Here is a 26684-nt window from a genome sequence, read left to right as displayed (position 1 = left end):
CAAGTAGTGGGAGTGGGTGGGTAGGGGAGCAGGGGTGGGGGTGGGGTATAGGGAACTTTCGGGATAGCATTTGAAATGTAAATAAAGAAAATAATAATTTAAAAAATGTTTTAAAAAATACTGGCAAACCAACCCCAAGAACACATCAAAACAATCATTCACCATGATCACGTAGGCTACATCCCAGGGGTGCAAGAATGGTTCAATATACAGAAATCCATCAATGTAATCCACTATATAAACAAACTCAACAGAAAAAAAAAACACTTGATCATCTTATTAGATGCTGAGAAAGCATTTGACAAAAGCCAACACCCCTTCATGATAAAAGTCTTGGAAATATCAGGAATTCAAGGCCCATACCTAAGCATAGGAAAAGCAATCTACAGCAGACCAGCAGCCAATACCTAAACATAGTAAGAGCAATATACAGGAAACCAGTAGCCAACATCAAACTAAGAGGAGAGAAACTTGAAGCAATCCCATTAAAATCATGAACTAGACAAGGATGCCAACTCTCCCCCTACATATTTAATATAGGACTGGAAGTCCTAGCAAGAGCAATTAGATAACAAAAGGAAGTCAAAGGGATACAAATTAGAAAGGAAGAAGTTCAGATATTACTATTTGCAGATGATATAAGAGTATACTTATGTGACCAAAAAAAAATTGCCACCAGAGAACTCCTAGAGCTGATAAAATAACTTCAGCAAAGTGGCTGGATATAAAATTACCTCAAAAAAATCAGTAGTCTTCCTCTACTCAAAGAATAAATGGACTGAGAAATAAATTGGGAAAATGACATCCTTTACAGTAGTCACAAATAATATAAAATATCTTGGTGTGTCTCTAACCAAGCAAGTGAAATATGTGTATGACAAGAACTTCCTGTCTCTGAAGAAAGAAATTGAAAAATACCTCAGACAATGGAAAGGTTTCCCATGCTCGTGGATTGGCAGGATTAACATAGTAAAAATGGCCATTTTACAGATGCAATGTAATCCCCATCAAAATTCCAACTCAATTCTTCATAGAGATAGAAAGAGCAATTCTCAAATTCATTTGGTACAACAAAAAAATGCTTCTCAAGGTCATTAGTAATTAAGTCTGGGACAAGGATCTGGAATAAGGGCTTCCTGGTACTCAACTCTCTGTGAAGATCCCATTTTTTCTCAATCATGACCAACACTGATTTTCTCAGGGTCTCTCTCAAGGACACATTCCTGCTAAGAATCCCAAGAGTCTAGACAGATATCCTCAGCAGATATCCTTGACAGATATCCTTGGCTGAGTTATCCAGCTTGTATCCACTTGCCTACAAGGTGAAGTCAAATGAAGAATTCTGACCATTGCCATTGTTCTCTAACAAGTGTGTCCTGCAATAAATGCTCAAACCTGAACATGGGGCACAATGTAGAGGGAAGGCAGGCACAGGCCAGGCCTGTCACTTATCTGTATGTCTAGTCGAAAGAAACCCACCCAACACCCCGAGTTCACAAAGAATCTCTTACGGTTCACATGGAGGAAAGTGGATGTTGTTGATACGGTTTCTGCATGTTTATTGAAGGTACGTAGGGTGTAATAACCTCTGTCCTTCTGGGTGGTATTGTGGATCATCAGAGATCCACTGCTGTACAATGTCTCTTTGTCACTGTGTACATGTATGTCAGAGGTCACTGCATACAGTGCAATTCCACGTTTCCTATTTGTCCTCCCTTTAAACCAGGCAAAGGCTGTAAGATTCCCTGGCAGATTATTGACAAGGAAAAGAACATCTCCTTGAACCACTTGGGGTGGCAATAATTCAATGGTGACTTTGGCAGTGGTGGACAGGTGCCAGCATGTTAAAAGGGATGCTAAAAAGGGAGAAAAAACTATCAATATTGAGCATCTTCGAGCATCACCTGGCTTAGGTTCTGAGGAGGTGTGTGTAGCCCCTTCTTAATAGAGGTGAACAACATGACTTCCAACCCCTCAGAGTCTCTCACTGTGTTGTCAAATCTCTACGCAGTTCTCTGCTCAGCTGCCTGCCTGGCTTTCCATGCAGCATTCCCATATTAGGTGGGAGGATACCTCTCTGACTGCCTCTTCTAGAGGGTCCTTAGTTTCTGATTTTTATTTTCTGTTCCCTTTGTGCAGCAAGTCACCTCCTCGAATCATCTTCCAGATCCTCTGATTTCTGGTCCACTATAACCAAGAAGGAAGAAAGGAAGGAAGAAAGTATGTCTCCATGGATTTATCTACAGAGTTCCCAAGTTTGGAACTAATGACATTAATTATACTCAAGTGTAATTTAAATGATTTTACACTTACTTATGTATGCTAGATGTGTGTTTCTGAAGGCAGGTGTCTCAGACTGCCCATGTGAAGGTGTATGCTGCAAACCTGTGTGGAGGCACATGTCTCAGTGTGAGCATGTGCAAGTGCAGGCCACAGCACCTATGTGGAGGACAAAGAGCCAACAGGATTTTGTTCTCTCCATCTACCATGTGGGAGCTGAGGTTTGGATTCAGCTTGCATATCTCCACACACTGAGGCATAGTGCCACCCACCACTGTTTGATTTCTATTTGGAGAGTCATGATTAGGAACATCAATCTTTAGAAAATGGCAAGCAGTGTAGTTGGCTATGAATGTGGAAACTTTGAGAGTCTTCTATTCTCAGCACCTTCTTCTCCCAAGAGCTTCTGCCTGCTGAGCCTCTCTGTCCCTCACTGTACCTTATGCCTTATAAAGGCAAACAGAAACCTCAAGTCTCATCTCAGGATCCTGTTCTCCTTGGGAGACTCCAGCATACCTCTGTGTTTGTGTTCTTCTCCTCCCCCACAGTCAGAGTGGGCACCCTTACCTGTAAACACCCCTGGCAGAGAAGCACAGATGTCACCTCCATCTCTCTTCTCACTGTGATGATCTGCCTCTGAGGAGAAGATCTTCACCTCCAACAGAGACTGGTGCCTTCCTCCTTAGGCTCCTCTCGGGCACGAGCACTTCCAGAATATAATATGCTGTGTGTGGTGGGGTCTATGTCCAAGGCACTGCTATGTGCCTTCCATTCTGGGTCCTGTCCCACATCCCTCTCAACTTCCCTTTATGTTTCTCCTCCAAGTAGCACCTTGAGCAACAAGGCTGATTAGTATCCCCGTACCCTCAAAGAACAACAGCTCATCCCAGGAATGACATCTGCTGGGTCCTGTCCTTTGGGTCTGTCAATACCAAAGAAAGCCTCCATCCTGCCTATGTGTCCCTGTGACACAGAGAACCAGTCTGCTCTGTGTCCTCAGTGCTCTGGGAAGGTGGTATTTCCCAGCAGGAAGGTGACAGAGATGCCTAATGAGGGCTCAAAAAGGACCGGCTGAGTGGTGACTAGGGATGAAGATCAATCCTTTATCACAAATGTCAAGTTCCTGATCAAGGAGAGAGATGCAGGGGCAGTTATGTGAGGAGTGTCATGGCCTCAGTGTTGGGAAGTGGTGACCTGTGTGTCCTGGAAAGGACTGTGGGCTCTTTCTTTCTATGGAATGTTTCTAGGAAACCTAGAATTAGGTGTCAACTAAGCTGTGTTTTGTATGAGTCTATGTCCTCTATGGTCTTCCTGGGAAACTTTTCCCTTTGTCTGGGTGATTCCCCAGTGGTACTCTTTCTTTCCCTATGAGAGATGCCAGGAGAGAGAGCACTTTCAGGTTCCCCAGGTGGAAAGTACTCTCAGATATAGGAACAAGCCAGTAAATCAGAGCAGAGTCTAGGGAGGGAGCTCCAGATTAGTAGGGACAGGAATAGAGGCAAGGCTCATAGGCAAGAACATGGCTCAGGGAAAGAATTTTCTGAGTGTTGAGTGTCTTTATATTGTCCCCTGAAGATCAACAGAAGAACTGCAGTCTCAAGTATAGGGATACATTAGGGGTGATCAACAAGTAAAATACAACCTGCCCTGATCCCTTTGACACAGGTGAGATGCAGGGCCCATCATCCTGCTCACTACGCTCTGCAGAACTCCTGTTCCATCTAGTGTAGGGTAGGTCTAAGCAGGCTTCCAGATTTTTTTCCCTGGGAAGCCCAGACTAAAGCTGAAGTAGTGTATATAGAGGATGGGCATTCTCAAGAGGAGCCTTGTGCTCAGAAAATCTAATATAAAGATCCTGAGACATTTCTCTTCAGACTTCAAGCAGCTGCACATGGCCACGGGGGTCTGAGTGGGTCTGTTCTTGAACAGACCATATTGATTCAAGCAGATGTGTCCACTGCTCTTCCCTACACACTGTTCTAGATTTCTGTGCCTTGCTGTTATACAACTTCCTGAGTAAAAGCAGCTTAGAGGAGAGAAAAGGGTCCATTTCTTTCATGGGTCTGGGTCATTTTGCAGCACTGAAGGAAATCAAGGCAGAAAACATGCTGCTTGTAGGATCATTCCCTGGCTTACTCTTTTTCTCAGCTTTAGCTAGCTCTCTTATACAAGCACTATGGATGGTGCTGTCCACAGTAGCCTGACTGCAATGATTAAGACACTTTCTCACACACAAGTCCACAGCCCAACCTAATCACAACAGTTACTTACTTGAAACACTTCTTTCCCCCAAGGTCAATTTGAGCTGTACCGAGCTGATGGTTCATGCTAACTAGGACACTGTTTCAAACTGTCAAATCCTCCTCCTTCATAGGGATATTCCACAAGAAGATTCCCATTCTCCAATTGAGTGTCCCTCTCTGTTTGTTGTGGATATTGCATGTGCTAGGGATGGGTCCACAGCTCACACAGCTGAACCCTCAAATCCAGGGCACTGTTCAAGAACATCTACCTTGGGTTTCACATTTCACATTTCCAAGATCCTGGGCTCAGGGACATGCTGGTGTCCACACAAAAAATAATTGATGAGTAAGTGAAACAGCATTAACAAAACACTGATTTCATCCTGACTCAGCACACGCCTCCCAGGCATGTTCATCACCTGCCTTTTCTGGTGCCGTTGGAATCAGAAAGGTCAATAATCAGCTAAGACAAGACAGGATCTGGGACAGTCTGGGGTAAAGTAATATGAGCATGGTTCAAAGCTCTGGGTGGTCCTTCTGGGTCATAAAGAATGGAGATCACAAAAGCAAGTGGGTGGGAGGGGAAAATATAACTTAGTGCCAGAAAAAATGATCTACTTAAATACCAGTAAAGTTTTTCTGCCTGAAAAGTTTCTCCATCTTGGGGAAAATCCTACTTTACATTCCAAGACCAATCTAGGGCTCCCAGTAGAAATCAGAGATGCAAGAAGAGGAAGAATACACAGAACTAGACTCTTATGAAAGGATTTGGATTTGTTTATGCTCAAGGACAGAGACTGGAAATTAATTTTTGAATCCATCCATGAAAATAAGGCTTCACTACAAAGCTCAATGTGACATTTAAATAATACACTTAACAAGCCCTGTAATTGTCTTCACTGTGGTCCTAAAGAGGCAAATGACTGAGCTCTACAAAAAGAAGATATAGCATCTCCTATTGATGGTATGAGGTTGGGAATAAAGAGCTCTTGATTGGGGATTCCCAGAAAAGCCAAGATTACTATGCAGGTGGGTGAGAGGCTGCTTGGTGGGATATGGTGAAGTTTGACCCTAGATGGAAATGAATATCTCATGAGGATGTAATTGGAGAATCCAGACCAGTTGGAGGAAACAGAATAAAGCCAGATGTGATGTCAGCAGAGGAAAGGGGTAATCCTGGCCTGTAAATAGCTATAGTATCTGTGCTATAATCTCAGTAAGTCAAATCCTAACAAGAGCTGGGATGCAGGTTCATAGAAGAGTGCTCACATAGCATACACTAGGCTCAGTTCATCACCAGCACATACATAAAATACCACCCCCCTGTGCACTCAGTGTTTACTGAGCTTGAGTCTGAGATGTACCCTACGTCTCCATCACTGTGAGTCTCTATAGGTGGGAGAAGTCTCTACAACCCATTCTAGCTCAATGCTGGGCCTGGTTGCATGAACTTGGACTAGGCCAGGATACCCTGGCCAGGCTAGGTATCTGTGTCATAGATTAATGTTACCACTCCCAAGAGGAACAGGTGTCCTAGATCTAGTCATCTGTATTTTGGAAGTCACAGCATGATGAAATGTAAATTAATCACACTGAACATGTGGGTTGAATGGGTCACATCATATGAGACTCCAAGTTTCACTCATAGGGTTCTGTGTCAATCATGACATTGAGTAAAGTAACAGACCAGTTGCCTTCTCACAGCTTCAGCCTGTCACCTCCTGAGAAGTTTTGAACATTTATCCTCCACAGGTAGGTTATAGTCTGAGTCTCAAGTTCACACTTTACAGCTACCATCCTCACCCTCCATGGGGTTAGAATTGTCTCTTGTGATGGTGGCTTTTGGTAGCAGGGATATACAGACAACATAGAGAGAAGCTGGCTCCCTGTGGGACCTCTGATCCTTACAAAGTTGTTTTTCATCCAATGTTGGTCTTTCTAGCATCCACCTCTGATCCAGAGAAACAGGCATAAAATTAATCACAGGCAGATGCAGGAGGAACTGAGTGCTCAGAGATGGTGGGCCACCTGTGCTGCATTGGAGAAACAGTCTTGGTGCCATGTGAGCTGAGCTTCAGAGCTTGATGGTAGAGACATAGGATAGGAGTCAGAGCTACAGTGTCACTCCTGATCTGTGCTGACCTACTGCCTGCCTGCACCACAGAATACTGAGTCCCTCCAGCTACACTGGCCTCCACTGCTGTTCAAGTCTATCCTCCAGATAGGACAGAATGAGACTGCCCATTGAGCTTCCTTGAGAAGCATCCACACCCTATCCTCAGGACTTGTATATGACAAAATCTCACACATGAGACCAGGCGTGTGACTAGCATTAAGTAACTACCGTAGGCTACACCAAAATGTGAGCCAATCCTCCCTGGTGTTCGATGGTGACTGACATGAGGCACAGGACCCAAAAAGGCAAAGAATGATCTAGGAGAGGAAAGAGAATGATGTACAGGTAAGCTTGAAACAGAACCATTATTTACCTTGACCTTTAATGCTCTGTCTTGCACAGTTCAAGACCACAAAGAAATGTTTCCCGAAAAATCAGGTAACTGTTTTTTTTTCTGTTAATATTTAGAAGTGTGTGATTATTTCTACTGCTTATATATAAGTGTTCCACAAGAATGTCTGGTGCCCACAAATGTCAGAAAGGGACATTGGATACACTGGAAATGGAGTTACAGAATGGATATGACTGTCATGGGTGTGCTGGGAACAGACCTTGGCTCCTGTACAAAAGTATACAGTGCTCTTAACCACGAAACCATCTTTCCAACACTCCTAGGTAGATATTTTTAAAGGAATATCTAACTGGTAGAAGGTAGACAACAAAAATTCGTGGGAACTTGGGTTGGAAGGACAAGTGTGTTTGACAGACCTGGTCTAGGGATTCACAACATGAACTTTCTCCAAATGGGACCATTGTTATTAATATCTAGGATCTGAGGCCAATCCCATCAAGGATTATTTCTCTAAAAAGCACAATGAGGTAAGATGAGAGGCAAGTGGTAAAATAGTTTGAAATCAGTGACTCCCTGAGCAGAGAACCCTGTGGTAGACGCAGGATGTACTGGGAAGGTGAAGCAAAGGCCTGTCGAATTATGCTCCAGGAGGAGTGACAGCAGAAACCACATGATTTCCTGCTCAGTATGTGAGCTACAGAGTCCAGGAACTCTATAGAAATTCTCTAGAGGCAGGTGTCTTACATCTAGAGGAAAATATAACTGCCCATTTGTTTTCATTTCCTGAACCAGATGTCCCCTCAAGCTGCAGATAACCAAGATTAACATCAGCTCCTCCCTGCTCTACAGTCAGCTGAGAGGGCCTCAAGGATAGAGATACTGGATACGTGGTCAGAGACATATAGCTTGTGTTTCACATCTGTCACCCGTGTCCTACATAAGCCTAATGTGGCCACTGTGTTCCCTATGTCTTTGTTTCCAGGTGATAGCACACTTGGGGAACAAGTGTTGCAGTGACCATAAGAGAGCCTTAAATATGAACAAGTACCTCACATTGGGAGAAAACAGCTGTCCAGATCAGCAGTGTCTATTACTATTTGCCTACAGGAAAGAATTTGATAGACTTATACCTGAGGAAATGAGTCATCAGGAGGACCTAAGTCCCTCCTTTGGGGACACTGACATTCCTGTGAAGTCTCATCAGTCCATCAGAACAGTTGGCTAATGACCTGGGCACCTATGCATCTGTGCTCTCTATGCTGGGACAGATCACATAACTCCAACATATAATGGCACAAGATATGCATTACCATTCCAAAACACAGGGAAGAGAGCATAGTGAGGAAATACTGGACCAAAGCAAGACTGAAAACCAGCTGGACCAAACTCTGCATCTCCATGTCTGAGGCAAAATGCTCTTCAGATCTCCAACTCATTTCAACTTTATTGGCTGCAACACATTTCTTTCTCTTGGGCTGGTTCCACTCCCTGTGGGCAGCTTTCCTTGGCAGGAATCCTAAAACTCTGGCATCTCTAACATCTTTGTCTTTAAGGCAATATAGGCTTTACCTTCATACAATGGCCTTTCACAACCTCACAAAATGGACTTTCTGAACCATACAGGGATACCCTTGCCACATGCCTGGCCTCAGGGGTTTTTCTTAGTCATGGAGGAATATTACATAACCATTTTTTTCTAGGTCTCCATGCAGAAACCTGCCACATACCTGGCCTCAGCAAGTTCCCTTAGTCACAGAGGGAGATTCCAAAACCTCTTTCTTCTATTCTTGGCCCTAGGGACACAACAACAAGGCTGATCTGCTAAATTCTGCTGCTTTCTGAGACCAGACCATGGCTCCCTCTTTCAATTACATCTTCATCGACTTTCTGTGTTTGATGACTGCCTAAGCTTGGCTATCCTGGAAGCTGCTCTGTAAACTAACATTGAACTCAGAGATCTGCGTGCCTCTCTCTCCTGAGTGCTTAGATTAAAGGTGTATACCACCACATGTGGACCTAAGCTTTTCTTTAATACTCCTTCACAAGATAGAAGATTAGCTGATTAGGATCTTGCCTCAATGTCATCATTCCACTGAATCTATTTAATATCTTAATCAGATTATCTTCTTGAACACAAGATTTAGTTTCATTCACCTTCCTGATGCCCCTTTAATGGTTGAACCATACATTTTATAGTTTTCCATGCTAAGAGTGAACCACAGCTGAGCACCCTGCTATCCCACAGTAACATCCATTATCACTCCACCTCTATGTTCACCTTCATCAGACCTGTGGATCCTGAACCATAAAGATAAGCTTCCCTTCCCCACCCATCTTCCCTGCTTACTGAGCCCTCTGGGCATGCCAAGGTGCTCTGAGCAACCTGCTAGCCCAGGCATACATCCCTTCTCCCACCACCTCTCTACTCACCTTCATCAGATCTTCAAATCCTGAGCCATACAGACCTGCAAATCTGGAACCATACAACCCAAGAATACCCATTAGAGGTCCGCCACACCGAGATCATTGAGGTTAACCCCCTCCCAATACCTACTACAACAAGAATATCCAGGGACCAAAGCCATTCAGATAGCTAAAGGACCTCTAGAGAACACAATCGACTAAAGCCAGGACAATATGACACCTTCAGAGCATATCTACTCTACTATAACAAGACCTGGATATCCTAACACAAATAAAGCACAAGAAAATGACCTTAAATCCAATGTTATAAAGGTGATAGAGACCTTTAAAGAGGAAATGAATAAATTCCTTAAAGAAATACAGGAAAATACAATCAAACAGGTGAGGACAGGAGTGGGAGGGATTGGGAAAGGGAAGAAATAAAGGGAAATAGTACAGAGATAGATAGCTGTGAATAGGGGGGTATCTGAAGGGCAATGTGGAAACCATGCAAAGGACTTTTTCTTGAATCTATGGTGGTGACCCAATAAGGGCCCCTTGTCACAGAGGACACAAACTTTCCATCTTCTGTAACCAGGCAAGGTTCCAGGTGGTGAGACTGGGACACCAACCCACCCACAAAACCTTGAACCTAAAGTCTGCCTGCCAGTAAGTGCTGGGGCAATGGTGGCACAGAACTCATGGGAGTGGCTAACTGATGACTACTTTGACATCAGACCCACGCACTTAGAGGGAGCCCATTCCTGACACTTCCTGGATGGCCACCAACTAGAAACTGGATAATCCAGAGGCCTTGGCTTAAAACCAAATAAGACTGGCAAAAAGGATATAATATTCCTAATGGTATTCTACAATACTCATAGATTGGAGTTATGCCCAATCATTTTCATAAATCCTTCTCTGGCAGTAGATGGAAACAGGTGCAGAGACCCACAGCCAGACATTATGCAGAGAGTCTAAATTGGAGGTCTGCATTTAGTCCCCTTGAAGCACTGGGAACTCAGAAGAAGAGTTGGAGGAAACACTGTAGGAGCCAGAGAGGGTAGAGGAAGCCATAAGAACATGACACACTGAATCAACTAAGCAGTGCTTAAATGGGCTCACAGGGACTGAAGCATCAAACTGAGCCTGCATAGGTATGCACCATATCCTCTGCACATATATTAGGTCTGTTCACTTTGTGTATTTGTGGGTCTCCTAATGATGGGAGTGGCAGTGACTCTGACTCTTGTCTGCTCTTGAGACCCTTTTCTTCCTTCTGGGTTGCTTCTCACAGTCTCCGTATAGGGTTCACGCCTTGTCTTACCGTATCTTGTCGTGTCATGTTTGTCTTACCATATCTTGTCATGTCATGTTTGTCTTACTGTATCTTGTCATGTCATATTTGGCAGATATCTTTTCGAGGTTTGTTATTTTCTGAAGGGAAGTGGAGAAGGAATTAATCTTGGAGAGAGGCAAGATTGTGGGGCACTGGAGTATAGGGAGGGGAAACTGTACCCAAGGCGCATTGTATGAGAGAAGAATTTATTTATTTTTCAATTAAAAGTAATAAATAAAGCCAGGAAGGAGACAAGGTTACCCATTATCTCCACTCCTTTTCAATGTAGTACCAGGAGCACTGACTGGAGGAATAAGGCAAGAGAAAGAAACTAAAGAGATACAGATAGGAAAATAAGAAGTCAAGCCATCCTTATTTACAGATGGCATGATATTTTACAAAGAGACCTGAAAACTTCACCAGAAAATATCTAGAAACAATCAAACATTTTAGCAAAGTGGCTGGTACAAAACAAACTTAAAAGGCTCAATAATTTCTCTCTCCACCAAAAACAAGCACACTAGGAAAAATGTCATGCCCAAACTTGAACCCACAAGGGTATCAGAAGATCTAGAAATAAACCTAACCAAGTAGATGTAAGACCTCTACAATGGGCACTTTAAATCTCTGAAGACAGAGATTGAGAAAGCCACTAAAAATGGAGAAACATCTTATGCTCGTGGACTTGTATAAATAATATTGTGACAATAACTATTCTAACAAGGTATTTTGCAGACTTAATGCAATCTCAATCAAAACAACTAAAACATTCCACAGGAATAGAAATAAAATCCTAAAATTTATCTGAAAGTGCAAACAGTCTCAGATGGCCAAGACCATCCCTAGCAAAAGAGAATGCTGGAGGGACTGAGATTTCAGACTTGAAAACAGAGCTATGGTAATGAAAACAAATGATTCTGGAACAAAAAGAGACATAGAAACTAAGGGGACATTTGACAGAGATGACAAAAGGGTCAGATGGATACTGATTATGTAATGTGTCGAAAATAGGGACAATAACCTGCTGAAATTAGATTGATGAGCCAGGTGTATTTGACAGCTGTGCTGGTAATTTTGTGTGTCCTAACACAAGCTAGAGACACCTGGAGAACCTCGAGTAATTGCCTCCACAATTGTTTATGGGTATGTATGGGTAGCATTTAGCTGTTATTGATTGATGTGCCCAGTCCACTAAGGGTGGTATCAATCCTAAGCAAGTGGTTCTAGGCCATACAAGAAGGTAACAGCAAACTATGGAGAGTATGCTAGGAAACATCATTCCTTTATGGTCTCTACTTCAGTTCCCATGCATTAGAATAGGGATAAAAATAAATAATAATAGTTTAAAAAATTCAATGGACCGAAAGTTGGTTCTTCAAGTGATTAACAATACTGACAAACTTAAGTTAAATTAACTTTTTTTATTGCATTAATATGATTAATACTAGAAGTGAAATTTGAGACCTTACTGTCCATCCTTCAGAATTCTACAAGTTCCATGAGGACGCAATAGTTATGCACTAACTGTAGAGTAACCTAGATGAAACAGGTACATTCCTAGAAGCCCAGAACCTACAGAGATGGAAGCACGAGGAGACACAAAACTTATGCCAGGTGTAACCAATAAACAAAATCGATGAAGACATTTTTAAAAAGTGAATCGAATTTTGTTTTGTTTGGTTTTGTTTGTTTTTCAAGACAGGGCTTCTCTGTGTAGCCCTAGCTGTCCTAGAACTCAGAACAGGAACTGTAGACCAGGCTGGCCTTGAACTCACCAAGATCTGCCTGCCTCTGTCTCCTGAGTGCTGGGATTAAAGGCGTGCATCACTACCACTCAGGTAAAGTGAACAGTTTTTAGTGATGAAAATAGACAATTATAGACAGAAGTTTGTGCCAGTTAAGTAAGGACACATGTGGAGACCGACACACAGCCAACCCAGTATTCAGTGTGAACACTGGCAGCTTTCCCTCTAAAACAAAAATCAAGGATGCTGCTGTGACTACATCTGCTCAGTAATCCCTCAGGAGCCAGAGACAGAACAATTAGGCAACACAAAGAGACAAATGTTGGCCAATCAACTGACAGTAAGATATATCTGCAGATGCCATGAATTTATTAATTTGGAGAAAATCCTAAAGATTCTACAGAAGTTTCTGAAACTTGTGAGTAAACACATCCAACTGAGCTGTACTACTGAAAACTAATATTGACAAAAAATAGATAACCTGTTTTGTCACATGTATAGAGACACCAGTAGATGTGGTTACACAGGGCTAGGGGAAATGGAATGAGTTAAAGACATTTTGAGAGTAGACAATGTTTATAATCACATGACAATATGAATGTGCTTCAGGTTGATTTTGTGCTTCAAAATTCCCAAAGAGGGAAATCCCATATATGCCCCCCCAAAAAAGGAAGGGAGGGAGGGAAGGAGGGAGGAAGGGAGAGGAGGGGAGGAGAGGGGAGGGGGAGGAGAGAGAGACAGAGACAGAGACAGAAAGAGACAGAGAGAGAAACAGGAAAAAGAATCTTACAAACACCACTGTCAGGATACAAAGAGTCCAGTCGGGTCTCTGCTATGGATGCTACATCTGTGCATCAAACTGTGGATCAAAACTATTCAGACACAAGTTATGTCCACTGGGAAAGGGCAGTCCCTTCTCCTGCTATTTGTCCTCCCTTCATATGGATGACTGGTGTCCAGGCAGCATTGGTGATATGTGAATCAGTTATACACAGAATATATTGAAGCACATGAAAGACTCATTTATCTCTATGAACACAGGACATCATGTAAACAAGGGACTTGGAGCATTCAGAACATTGGTGGCTGCTGAAATTAGTTCCCATGCATTCTAAGGATTGGGTCTGTATTTGATCCACAACCTAAGTCTTAACACCATTTGTACTGGCTAGCTTTGTGTCAACTTGACACTGCTGGAGTTATCACAGAGAAAGGAGCTTTAGTTGGGGAAATGCCCCCATGAGATCCAGCTGTGGGGCATTTCCTCAATTAGTGATCAAGGGAGAGAGGCCTCTTGTGGGTGGGACCATCTCTGGGCAGGTAGTCTTGGATTCTATAAGAAAGCAGGCTGAGCAAGCTAGGGGAAGCAAGCCAGTAAATAACATTCCTCCACGGCTTCTGCATCAGCTCCTGCTTTCTGACCTGCTTGAGTTCCATTCCTGCATCCTTTGGTGATCAAAAGCAGTATGGAAATGTAAACCGAATAAACCCTTTCCTTCCCAACTTGCTTCTTGGTCATGATGTTTGTGCAGAAATAGAAACACTGACTAAGACAACCATTGTAATACTGTTTACTATATTGATGTTTTCTCTTTTTGGAAACCAAGTCTCTATGTTCTGACCTGTTCTTGCACATGTTTATCCCAGGAATACAGATGTGACTCAACATGCTGGCTGTACCTGAGTGGTAACTGACAATTTTCACCACATAACTTTGCTCCATTTTGTACCCCTTGATAAATAAATGTCCCCACTCTGCTAGAGGACAGGAGGAGGGGTCACTCAATCACCACGGCCAGGCTGACTGGAAGACTGGTCTCTGAACTGACTGGGTTTGAGACTTCACACCGATACTCTCCAGCATCTTCCCTCCTGACAGGATCTATTCTGAGTTGGCACTTTGACGGGGACAGTGTCATCCTCTCTGTGAGTCGCAGATTCTGGTTGTTGAAGAGCCACTGGGTGGAGGAGATGCCAGTGTCAGCTGAGAGGCAGGTGAGGACCACAGAGCTCTGCACTCTGACTGTGGTGTCCGTGACTCTCATGAAGGGCTGCGTCACAGGCTCTGTAAAGCAGTAGAGGAGGGGACCAAATGACAGTCATCCTTCAGGAAGCTCAGCCAGCACCACTATAGTGATGCCTAAAAGCGCCTCCATCGTGGAGACCTTGGATCTGTGTCCACAGACAGTTTTCTTCTGCTTTGCATCTGCCACCCATGCCTGTGTGAGCCTGATTCAGCTGATGTGTATCCTAGGTCTTCGTTTTCCTGCACTGGCACAGAGTGCATGATCACTGCTGTGGTTATGAGTTGTGCATAGATATGAGCAGTGGCCTGACCTTGGGATGGGGGAGCTGCTCAAATCAGCAGCATCTCTTACAGTTTACTCTAGGCTGGACCCCTGAGGGCAAGGAGCTTCCTGGAGAACAGTCACCTCTGTCCCTCCCCTAGGGAACCTGACGGTCCATGAATCTCCTTAGCCCATCAGAACAATTGGCTTCTGTCCTGGCACCTGTCCACTGAGACTCAGGAGAAGGAGGTGCACAGGTGACCTACATGACTGCAGCTGTCATGGCAGTGCCCTAAGGGACTTGCGCAGTCATAAAGCCTTGTTCCCTATCAGCTCTGACAGGAAGTTCATTGCTAGCCCTAAGGAGAAGCACTCTAGGGATAACTAGAGTTGAGTCTGGAACTGAGGTCTGAAACCAAGGCTTCCTGATGTTCACATCACTGTGATGAAACCATTGTTCTCTCAGCTAGGCCCTGCCTGAGCTATTTCTCAGGGCCATGTTTAGGGTGATGGCCCCAAGAGTCTGATACTAACTGTCATCTGTGGGCTGAGTTACTCAGGATACATCCTATCCTGCAGGTGGAGTCAGGTGAGGGATTCTGATCCATTTCAGTGCATCTACTCGATAGATGCCCTGCACTAAGTTCTCAAACTCCAACACGGACACACATGTAGAGAGAGGCAGGCATAGTCCACACCTGACAGTCCTGAGTTTATAACGTGGATTCAACCCCACCAGCACCCAGACATCTCAGAGAATTACGTACTGTATATGTGGATGTGCATGTGTATTCCTTGAGTTTCAAACTGTCGGTTCAAGGTTAATAAGGTGTATAATCCAGCGTCCTTCTGGGTGGCATTGTGGAGCAGAAGAGATCCATTGGAATACACTGTCTCTCTACCACTGTGGGCAGGCCCCAGCACGCTTCTATTACTAGTTATTATATTCCGTGAAATTTCATGTCTGCTGACAATGGCTACACCTTTGTACCAGGAAAAGGATCGAAGGTTCTCTGGCATATTATGAACAAGTAGAAGAACATCTCTCCCTTCAACAACATTCGGTGGCACTGATTCAATAACGAGCTGGCCAGTGGCGGAAGGGTGAACACAGGCTAAAAGGGCAGATAGAAAAGAAGAGAGACAAACGCATCAATAGTGACACCTTTGTCTTGGGTGAAAATAGGGGGTCCTGTGACCAAAGAAGTTTATCCATCACTCAGCAGAGATGGGTGGGCGTGTCTGCACAAGTCAGAGGGAGTGAGCAAATGGCCTCCATGCCCTCGGTGCACCTGACGGCGTGTCCCTTCCTCTATGGGGAACTCTGTCCCTGTGTGACTCCACCCCCACTGTCCTCACAAGCCCTCTCTCCCTCAGAAGATGTGGTGGATGGGAGTAACATCCCTGACCGCTTCCTCTACAAAAGAAGTCTTCACCTTCTGACCCTTTGACCTGTTCCTTTTCTGGTTCCGATCAACCTTTGACTTGACTTCAAAGTTAGCTTCCTTGTCTGTCTTCCAGTCCACTAGAGCTAGGGTCCTGATAGGAAAAACTAGTTTGATCTTTTTGGAAGGTTCAGTGCCTGGACAGGCTCAGATACATGTGGGTGGATGATGTCTCAAGGCCTTGCATGTCCAGGTGTTGATGAAATTCTCATATTTGAACTACTGACACTGGTTAATACTCCAGGTAGCTTATGCATGTATGGACTGTGGGGGTGGAGTGGTATGTAGGTCAGAGAAGGTTGTGCCAGAGGCCTCCAGATCTGAAGGGATAGGGATGGGGTTGAGGGTAGGGGGCGGAAGTCAGGCTACAATTAAGCACATGGCTCCTGGAAATACTTTTCTAGGCAGTGGTTGTGACATTCTATAGCCCCATAGTGGTCACTGGGGGAACTGAAGATCATATCTGGGTGCCATCCAATTCAGCAACTGTTCCCATGTGCCTGCAGAGCAGCATTCAGGGGGCTTGACCCCAGAGGACAATGCGAGGAGGACTTGTGTCCTTTGTCCCTCACCTTGGGGACACTTATGTACCTGTGAGGTCTCATAATCCATCAGGACAGAGAATTATTGGCCTGGGCACCTATACAGCTACGTACTCCCTGCTGAGTCTCTGAGGTAGATGTCCAGGGGACCTAGCCTAACCATGGCTCTCATGGCAGTGCATGGGTTGGTTCCACAAACCAATAAGGCCTTGTCCCATGTCCTCTGTGACAGGAAGTCAAAACCAAATCATGACAAACAGCTCCCTAGTGTTGCCTGGAGTTCAGAACAGAGTCAGGTGACAGGTTCTGATCTAATGCTGTTGGTCCACCAGATGTGCACCCTGCAGTAAGTGCCCAAATGCCAATGTGAGGACACAATGCAGTGGGGGAGAGAGCAGGCACAGCCCAGTCTACACAATACAGTTATAAGTCACACCCAGCAGCTGGAAGCCATAGAGAGTCACTTACCATTTATCTGGATTTTCACATGTGCTGTTTCAATTTTGAAATTTCTGTCTACCGTTTGTAGTGTGTACATGCCTGTGTCTTTCTCAGTGGCATCCTGGAGCAGCAGAGATCCGTTGGCATATACTATTTCTCTTCTGCTGTGTGCAGGCCCCCTGATGACAGAATTAAAGGCTCTGCTGTACTCTGCTATTTTAAAGATCGGGGTGCTATACACGGATTTGAACCAGGAAAACATTCGCAGATCTCCTGGCAGATTGTGAACTTGGAGAAGAACACTTTCCCCTTTAGCAGTATGCTGTGGTACTGGAACGATCGTGAGTGGGGCATAGTCAAGAGAGTCACAGCACATGGAAAAGGAGTCTGGAAGGGAAAGGAGAAAAGTCATCACATGGGATCATAGTGCTTGATGGAAAGATGGCAGTCTCCACCCTGAGCAGTTGAATTTGTCATTCAGCCTAGCAATGCACGTGTAGACATTTCTACCCAACCTAGTGGAAGTCAGCAGTATGGCCTCTGTTCCCTGTGAGCCCTGTAATATGTCATTTCCTCTGCATTGAGTTCTCTTCTCAAATGTCATTCCCTCACTGTTCTCAGTCAGACACTGTGCACTCATGCTCACATGAGGCAAGGCTATGCCTTCTCTGAATGTTTTCTCCACAGACCCCACGTATACATTCTCTGACTTTTGTCTCAGTTTCCTTTGTGACTCCGTTCAACTTCTGACTTTCCCTTCTAAATGTTCTTGCTACTCTGCCCTCCAGCCCACAGGTCTAGAGATGGGTGAGGGCTGGGAGCAGGCTGATATTCTTGTCAGGCTCAAGTCTTGGAAAAGGATCAGGAACGATGCTGGCTGGCTTTATGCCAACTTCGACAGGCTAGAGTCGATTTGAAAAAGCGAGCCTCAGTTGTAAAATCACCACCATATTGGCCTGTGGGCAAGCCCAGAGTACGTTTCTTAATTAGTTACTGATGGAAGAGGGTCCAGTCCACCAGGGGTCCTGGGTGCTATAAGAAACCAGGCTGAGCCAGCAGTGAGGAGCAAGCCCATAAGCAACGCTCATCCATGGTCTCTGTAACCATTTCTAGGTTTTATATATAAAACTCATGTTTGGAGAAAATAACTACCCCAGTTTGACATGGACTGCCAAAACCATTGTTCTCTGCCATCTCTGAGAGTTATTAATAGTCTAGCCCTGACAAAATGTTCCCTCGGGTCACTAGTAGTTGAGCTTCACACAGATGAGTGCAGCCAGGGCTTCCTGGTGCTCACCTCTCTCTGGATGCCATCCTTTCCTCAACAGCCCCTGCCTGATGCCCACAGGGTCTTTCTTAGGGGAGCAGACATTGGGATCCACACAAGACTGGACAGTTTCTTATATCTTAGGCTGAGTTACTTTCCAATGAGGTCTTTCTGGATGCAGAAGGGAATCAGAAAATGGAGTCTAATCTATGGCCATTTGTCTCCACCATGTGTGTCTTGCACAAAGTCCTCAAAACTCAACATGGGGAAAGGACAGTTCTGTGTGTTTAAGCCCCACACAGCACTGACTAATCACAGAGAACCACTTACTGTCCACCTGGAGTTGCACATGAGCTACTTCAGCTTTCAGATCTGTACTCAGAGTTCGTAAGGTGTAGAATCCAGCATCATTCCAAGTGACATTCTGAATCAGGAGGGATCCATTGCTGTACATTGTCTCTCTACGGCTGTGGGCAGGGCCCGGCACACTTGAATTCTTGGCTATTACATATCGTGCAACCTCAAGGTCCTTGAACACAGTCACCCCTTTGTACCAGAAAATGGCTCGGAGATTCTCTGGGAGATTGTGAACGAGTAGAAGAACACTGTCCCCTTCAGCAATGCTGGTCGGCACTGATTCAACAGTAAGCTGGGCAGAGGTGGGAGGGTGAGTGCAGATTGAAAGACAGGCTACAAGGGAAGAGAGAGTTCTATCAATATGGGGACACTTGTATTTGACTAAGATGCTGCCCTGTGTCCTGAGCAGAAGAGAAGAAAGAGATCCATCAATATGGAGATGCTTGTATTTGACTAAGATGGTGCCCTGTGTTCTGAGGAGGTGTCTCCATTGCTCAGCTGAGGTGTGTGGGGTGAGTGTCTCCCTGCCCTACTTGGTAGAAATCAGTGCATTACCTCCATGCACACCATGATCCTACAATTGCCATCTGATGAATATGATGCTCTCTCCTTGGGTGTCAGCATGGCCCTGGCTCACTGACCACAGATCATTGCTCACACTAAGTGTAGACTGGTCTTAAGGTGATGTTTGCATCTTGGCTCTCTGACTTATTGTTGTTCTCTGCTTTGGTGACTACAATCCACACCTAACTTTACCTGCTGGTCTATTTTCTAGTCCACTTGGAATAGTGTTTTGTAAGGAGCAGGATCTGTATTTTTAAAAAAAAATGCTGCCTAGAAAAAACTCAGATACTATAAAGGATAAATGAGTGAATGGATGAAAAATTAATGAGCAACCGATGGCCCAAGGTTCAGCATGTCCAGGGTTTTATTTGGAAGACTCTCACCTTTCCAGCTAATGTACACCCCAGATTAGTTTAATTGTTTACATTTGTTTCTGTTCTTTTGTGTGTGACGCTCTGTGTGTGTGAATACATGCAGGTGTGAACACATATACATGGCTGCATGCATATGCACATGGGTGTCTACATGCCTCAGTACCTATGTGTGGAGCAGAAGACAACTTAGAGGACTCAGAGACTTCTTTCCTTGTTCCACATGGGAGCTGAGGTTTAGACGCAGGTAGTTGAGTATGGCAGAAATTGCCTTCACTCACTGAAACACCTCACCAGCCCACCCCAGTCACTTATCTTTTGACTTGCCCTGTCATATTTGGGGACAGCAACCTTCTGAAGACAGTAGCCAACATGATTGAATATGAGTAGGAAACTCAACCCTCCTTCATCCTCACCCTTCACCATTTCCTGTTCACTGAGAATTTCCTGGTGCTGAAACTCTGACAACCTCTGTGTCATCTCCACTAAGGGGCATGCTGACACCCTCAATCTCATTCACATTCAGACTCTTGCCCTCCTTAGAGACTCCAGCCAGGGCCTGAGCTCTGCCCTCTCACATACACTACCAGGGAATTCTCTCTTTAATTATGAGACCAGTCCTTGCCTGCAGTGCTCTTCCTTGCCCAGGGAAGAAGAGTGGGGACCCCCATGGCCTCTGATGCATGCTCTGTCTTCCCACAGCAGAGGAGATCAGCTCCAGCACTGCCACCATGCTTTGCCATGCCAGGGTCAGCTCTGCTGTTCTGCCTCCGTCTGACCTGAGCCTGCACCTAGGTAGAAGCACCTCCCAGAGCCACATGTGCTATAGACAGAATCCTTGCACAAGGCACTGCTGTCTCCCCTCTGGGTATTTCCACGTGTTTCTCTACCCTATTCTCTCATTATGTTTCAGTCTCCAGACCACACAGTGAGCAACAAGACTGATAAGCACCCCTGTGCTCCAGAATCCAACAGATCACCCCAGGGCTGACCTCTTCTATTCCTGACCTTGGCTCTGTCACCAGCACAGAAGACAGCTCTGTGCTCCCTATACAACCTCTATGACACAGAAACTCCACTGGGCACAGTGGAAGGTGGAATTGACACTCAACCAGTGGTGAGAGAGTGTCTGTAAGAGCTGGAAAGGGACCAGCTGAGTGGTGCCAGGGGAATGAAACTCATCACTTATCACTGCTGTCAACATTCAGGACCTGATCCAGGAAAAAACTTCTGGAGCAATTGTGTCAGGAGATCCATGTCCTGTGTGTGCAGGAGAAGGTCACCTGTGCCCTGGAAAGGTGTAGGATCACCCTGTTGTGGAGAGTTTCAGAGGGAAACCTGAATTATAGCCTCCTTTGTTGGTTGAGATGTAGTTCAGGTCAGCCCACATCCACCCTGACATTTTAAGGATATCCTTTCCTTGGTAATTTCCCGTGGTCACCCTCTCTTTTCCCATAAGATGCTAGAAATCTTCCTTCTAGGTTGAACAGGGTCCCCTAGTACAGCAGTGTTCTCAGCCACGGGAAGCAGCCAGTAGGTCAGTGTGGCCTTGTGGGAGGGACCTTCAGGTCTATTGGGACAGAAATGAAAATCATTTCTTTCATCTTCTCCAGGAAACCAGCAACTCACTGTTTAACCATGAGCTAATACCTCCCCCTGGTGATCAATGGGATGACTGCAGTTCATTTCTGGGATCTGTCCAGTTCAGCAAACTCTCTTACTATTTGGTTACAGGAGAGGATGCCCTGAGCTGGAGGACCTGTGCCCTCGGCTCTTCCCCGTGGGTACCCTGACTTTCTTGTGAAGTCTCATAAGACAATGAGGACAGTTGGCTCATGGCCTGATGACCTGTCCAGCTATGCTCTCCATTCTGAGTCTTGGAAGGAGGTGTCCTTGCTTACATGTGGCTCTCAGATTAGTGCACTAGTTGGTTTCAAATACTAGGAAATACAGTCAGCCAAAAACCATTGTTCCCTGTCAGCTTCAACAGGAAGTAAGGGTCCAAAGCTGGCAAAATACTCTTCAGTGTCACTTGAAGTTCACCCTGCGCCAGAGGTCTGGAGCCAGCATCTCCTGGTGCACATCCATAAAGATATTAAAATCTGTCTGGTACCAAGAGGGTCTTTCTCAATACCATGTTCATAGTGAGAGCCTCAAGAGACTAGACTGAGTCCTTTTCCTATCACAGACACACAACACACATACACACACACACACACACACACTCTGAAGGTGGAGTCAGGACAAGAGTCTGATCTATGCCATTTGTCCCCATTATGTGTGTCTTACACGAAGTACTCAAACACCAACATGGGGACAAAGTGCAGAGGGGAGGCAGACACGGGCCAAGCAAAACAGTGCTGTTTCTAAACCTAGATAAGCACTGACTGATCACAGAGAACCACTTACTGTCCACCTGGAGTTGCACATGCGCTACTTCAGCTTTCAGATCTGTACTCAGAGTTCGTAAGGTGTAGAATCCAGCATCATTCCTAGTGACATTCTGAAGCACAAGGGATCCATTGCTATACATTGTCTCTCTACCGCTGTGAGCAGGGCCCAACGCACTTGAATTCTTGGCTATTACATATCTCACAACCTCGAGATTCTTGAACACCATCGCCCCTTTGTACCAGAAAATGGCTCGAAGATTTTCTGGAAGATTTCGAGCAAGAAGAAGAACGCTTTCTCCTTTAGCAACACAGGGTGGCACTGATTCAATACTGAGCTGAGCAGAGGTGGGAGGGCGGCCACAGGTCAAAATGGAGGCTAGAAGGAAGAGAGAGATCCATCAGTATCAGGACTTTTGTATTTGGCTAAGATGGCGCCCTGTGTCCTGAGCAGCTGTGTCCACTGCTCAGCCGAGGTGTGTGGGTGTCTCCCTGCCTTACTTGGTGGAGGTCAGCGCATTACCTCCAAGCACTCTGTGTCCCTCATTTGTCATTTCCTCTCTATGGATCTCTCTCCCTGGAGGTCAGCATGGCCCACCTCACTGTCTTCAGATCCCTGCTCACACTCAGTGTGATGGTGCCTCCCTACCTCTTCCCCTACACACTCTGATCCTTGACTCTCCAACTCTTTCTGTCATTAAGTCTCTGTTGCATTAGTGGTTCTAATCCACATGTGACTTCACCTTATAGCTTTCATTATTGATCTGTTTTTCAGGGCATGAAGACTGGGATTTCATGAGAACCCTGATGTCTTACGTTTAGTAGTAGTAGTAGTAGTAGTAGTAGTAGTAGTAGTAATGCTTATAAATCTCCACGGACACTGCCAATACTTGGATATATTTAAGGAATTCATAGGTCTGGAGATACAGTATTGAATCTTGCATTTTTATATTTTTTTAAACTTATTTATAAATTACATTTGTATGTGAGTTTCAAACAGTGTGTGTGTGTGCGTGCGTGTGTGTGTGTGTGTGTGTGTGTGTGTGTGTGCACGCGCGCGTGTGCGTGCGTGTGTCAGGGGACAACTTATGTTCATTGGTTCTCAGGTTGTCAGACACTGAAGTAAACACCAATGTCCACCGAGCCATGTCACTGACCAACAGGAGCTTGGCATCCCATTTGGGACGTCACAACTGGGAACATCAGTTTTGAGCACACTGCGTTCATGCTGATTAACTGTGGGGAAGAACACTCTCCCCTCCCCCTACTTCTTCACCAAGAGCCTCCTGCTGCTGCTGCTGAGCCTCTGTCCCACTGTGGCTTCTCTCCTACAAACCCTGAGACTCCTCTCAAGTCACTGAACTCCTGAGGAGAATCCAGGGAATAGGTGAGTCCTCTCTGCTCACACTCTGTAAAGTGTGGGCTCCTCACCCACAATCAGGAGGCCCTGGCAGATGATAAACCCTTTGCAGAGGGTACAGAGGCACCTTCCTGGTCTCTGAAGTCAGATCTGTCCTCCCTTTGTGGCAAGTCTGCTCCAGCACAGCACCCTAGTTCTCTTGCCTTCCCCCCTCTAGGCTCAGCCTGCTCCCAGACAGGAGCATCTCCCAGAGTCCCAAGAACTGTGGAGGTAGGGAAGGCTGTGTGCTCTCCCTGTACACTCTCAGGACTACCCACCTATACTCTCCTCCTGGTTCTTTCTGTTTCAGCCCTCCAGAGTACACAGTGACAAACAACCTTCTGAGCATCTCTGAGTTCTGAGACAACAGCAGCTCACCCAGGGGTGGCCCTCTGTTGTGTTCTCATCCTGGGTCAGTCAGCAACAAAGAGGGAGACTCGGCATTCCCTGTGTGACAGAAACCCAGCTAGGCACCTGGTCTGCCCTGTGTTCTCAGTGCTCCGGAAAGATGAAATTTGCTTTCAGGAGGAAAGTGACAGAGATGTCTGTGAGGGATCCAAAACGACCAGCTGCATGATGAGTGGGGAAGGGGACAGATCCATTCTCACTACAGGCACCAGTCAGGATTCTGAGGGAGAAGAAAGGCACAGGAGCAACTGTGTCAGGAGCTCACAGCCTGAGTGTGTGCGAGGAGGTGACCCAGGTACTGAAAGGACTGCTCTGGGCTCCATCATCCCATGCAGGGTTTCAAGACTGTGCTCACACTTCCTCTGCCTGCTGAGCTGTGTGGTGGGTCTGCCCACATGCTCCCTGGCCTTTCTGAGAAGCCTTGAACCTCTGTCTAAGTGATTCCCATAGGACACCCTTTCTTTCCCAGAGAAAATACATGTCTGGAACGTGAACATGATCCCCTGGCAGGGTAGCAGATACAGGAAGCATTGCATCTAGTAGGTCTGAGGAGACTATGACAGTGACCTCCAGGTCTATAGGGACCGAGTTAGAAGCCAGGATACAAGATGAGTTCCTGGTACAGAACCTCGGTATTGATTGTATTTCCTGATGCTGCCTCCTCCTGGGCCCTTACAAGAACTTCAGCTCATTTCTGAGGAACTGTGAGTCCGTGTTTCACCTTGCAGCTGGGGTATGTGAACACAGCTCAGGCAGATTAAATGGGAGGCATTAGGCTACAAACATAGCCTAAGATGAGGGCTCTAGCCTGGGTGAAAAACAACACAGGCTGGGGCCGAAGCTGAGGTTCTCAAACTCCTGGTCACCCAGACACCTCTGGGAACCTTGAGGAATCAGGACTGGTCCAAGAGCCTGAGATGAGCCCGGTGCAGAGGGTGGGGGGACTCCAGCTTAGCTCAGGGGTGAGTGTTGATGTCTGGAGGGCAGAGGGGCCTTCTGTGGCCTCCCCCACGGAGGTTCCTGATGAGACAGATAGTCCCTACTTCTCCAAACTGTTTACTGGTAGTGGAAAATAGATGCATACAGCTTACTCAGGGTTGACCTTTTGCAGGAAGGAATGTCCGGAAAGGGAAGCTTATTGGCTAAACCCTTGGGGCCAGCCCATCTACATACCTCATTAGCATGGAGAACTCTGTTCTCCGTGCTACAGTACTAAACATCACGATTCTCATGTGGGCTGTCACGGTCACATGCTCCAGGACAGAAACCATGCCTGGTGTAAATCAAGCACCTACCATTCTCAGATATGATCATTTACCAGGGTTTCAGAATCCACTCAACCTATCCAGAGTTTTTGTCTGGTGACACGGATCCACTTGCCCCAAAAGGAACTGTCCACATCAGCAGAGCCTGTTGTCATTTCCCTGAGCTGGACCCCAAAGGCCAAGCAATTGTCAGAAGGTCCTGTGTCCTCTGTCCCTCTCCTTAGGGATCCTGACCTTCCTGTAAGTCTCATAAGCCCGTTAGGAGAGTTCGATGTCAGCCTGGGCACCTGCTCTGATGTACTCTCCCTGCTGAGTCAGTAGGGATGGTCAGGAGACCTAGCCTAACCATGGCTCTCACTGCAGTGCACTGTCTGGTTACACACAGCAAAAGACTTTCACTACTCTAAAGCACTGGTCTCTGCTGACAGAAAGTCAAAATGCAACCCTAGTAAAATGATTCTCAGAGCCATCAGGAGATGAACTGGAACAGAGGTCTGGAATCTAGGATTCCTGGTATTCACTTCCATAAGGAGCACATGGCTTCCTCAACCAGGCATAACCGTCCTTTCTCCAGGACTTTGTAAGGACAGATTCCTGCTAAGATCCCCAAGAGTCTAGACAGAGTCTAATGTCCTTAGCTGACTTGCCTGCCATGCATCCAGGTTTCTCCAAGGTGAAATCAAATGAGGGATTCTGCACAATTGACATTGTTCTCCATCATGTGAGTCCGACACTGAATGTTCAAGCCCCAACATGGAGACACAATGCAGTAGGAAGGGAGACACAAGCTAAGCCTGACACTTCTGTGTGCCTAGTGGAAGGACCCCACCCAGAATCCAGAGTTCACAAAGAATTACTTACAGTACACGTGAAGATGTATGGATGTATTTGATATAATTTCTCCACGTTTACTTATGGTTCGTAGGGTGTAGAATCCAGTGTCCTCCTGAGTGACATTTTGAATCCACAGGGATCCATTGCGGTACAATGTCTCTCTACCACTGTGCACAGGTCCCGTCACACTTACGCTATAGGCCAGTGAATACAGTGCTATTCCGAGGCTCATGTCTGTCACCCCTTTGTACCAGATAAAGCCTAGAAGATTCTCTGGCAGATTGTCAACACATAGGAGAACATTTTCTCCTTCAACCACTTGGGGTGGTAAGGATTCGATGTCAACTTGGGCAGTGGTGAGCAGGAGCCAGCAAGTTAAGAGGGAGGCTAGAAGGAAAGACAGAGAAGCCACCAATCGTGAGTATGTGTGAGCATCCCTCAGCTTATGCCTGTGGGTAGGGGTATAGAGGTGAGCAACATGACCTCCGTGCACTCAGAGCCTCAGAGGGTGTCTGTCGTTTACTCTCTGTGGAATCCTCTACTCAGATGTCCCCATATCACTCTTCATATAGAGTGTCTGGTGTGAGGAGAAATGACTCTCTGACCTCCTCCTCCTCCTCCTCCTCCTCCTCCTC

General features: G+C 45.7%; 1 protein-coding gene and 1 pseudogene across 1 annotated transcript in view; one reads left to right on the top strand and one right to left on the bottom strand.

Moving 5' to 3' along the window:
* Nucleotides 1-8216, top strand: part of LOC110336892 — a 15045-nt pseudogene extending 6829 nt beyond the window's left edge.
* Nucleotides 8217-14256: 6040 nt separating this feature from the next.
* The window catches only part of LOC110336377 (carcinoembryonic antigen-related cell adhesion molecule 3-like), a 13202-nt gene continuing 774 nt past the window's right edge, over nt 14257-26684 (bottom strand). Inside the window, exons 2-7 of the mRNA XM_021218888.1 lie at nt 26077-26436; nt 22163-22522; nt 18792-19151; nt 17222-17581; nt 15534-15881; nt 14257-14543 (exon numbers count right to left, since the gene is read on the bottom strand). Coding sequence (XP_021074547.1) covers nt 14257-14543; nt 15534-15881; nt 17222-17581; nt 18792-19151; nt 22163-22522; nt 26077-26436 — 2075 coding nt within the window. The remainder of the gene's footprint in view (nt 14544-15533; nt 15882-17221; nt 17582-18791; nt 19152-22162; nt 22523-26076; nt 26437-26684) is intronic.

This window comes from Mus pahari, chromosome 19, assembly GCF_900095145.1.
Source record: "Mus pahari chromosome 19, PAHARI_EIJ_v1.1, whole genome shotgun sequence".
In the NCBI taxonomy this organism is placed as follows: domain Eukaryota; kingdom Metazoa; phylum Chordata; class Mammalia; order Rodentia; family Muridae; genus Mus; species Mus pahari.
Note: the sequence above shows the minus strand (reverse complement) of the source record. Positions and strands in the feature narration are given on the sequence as shown.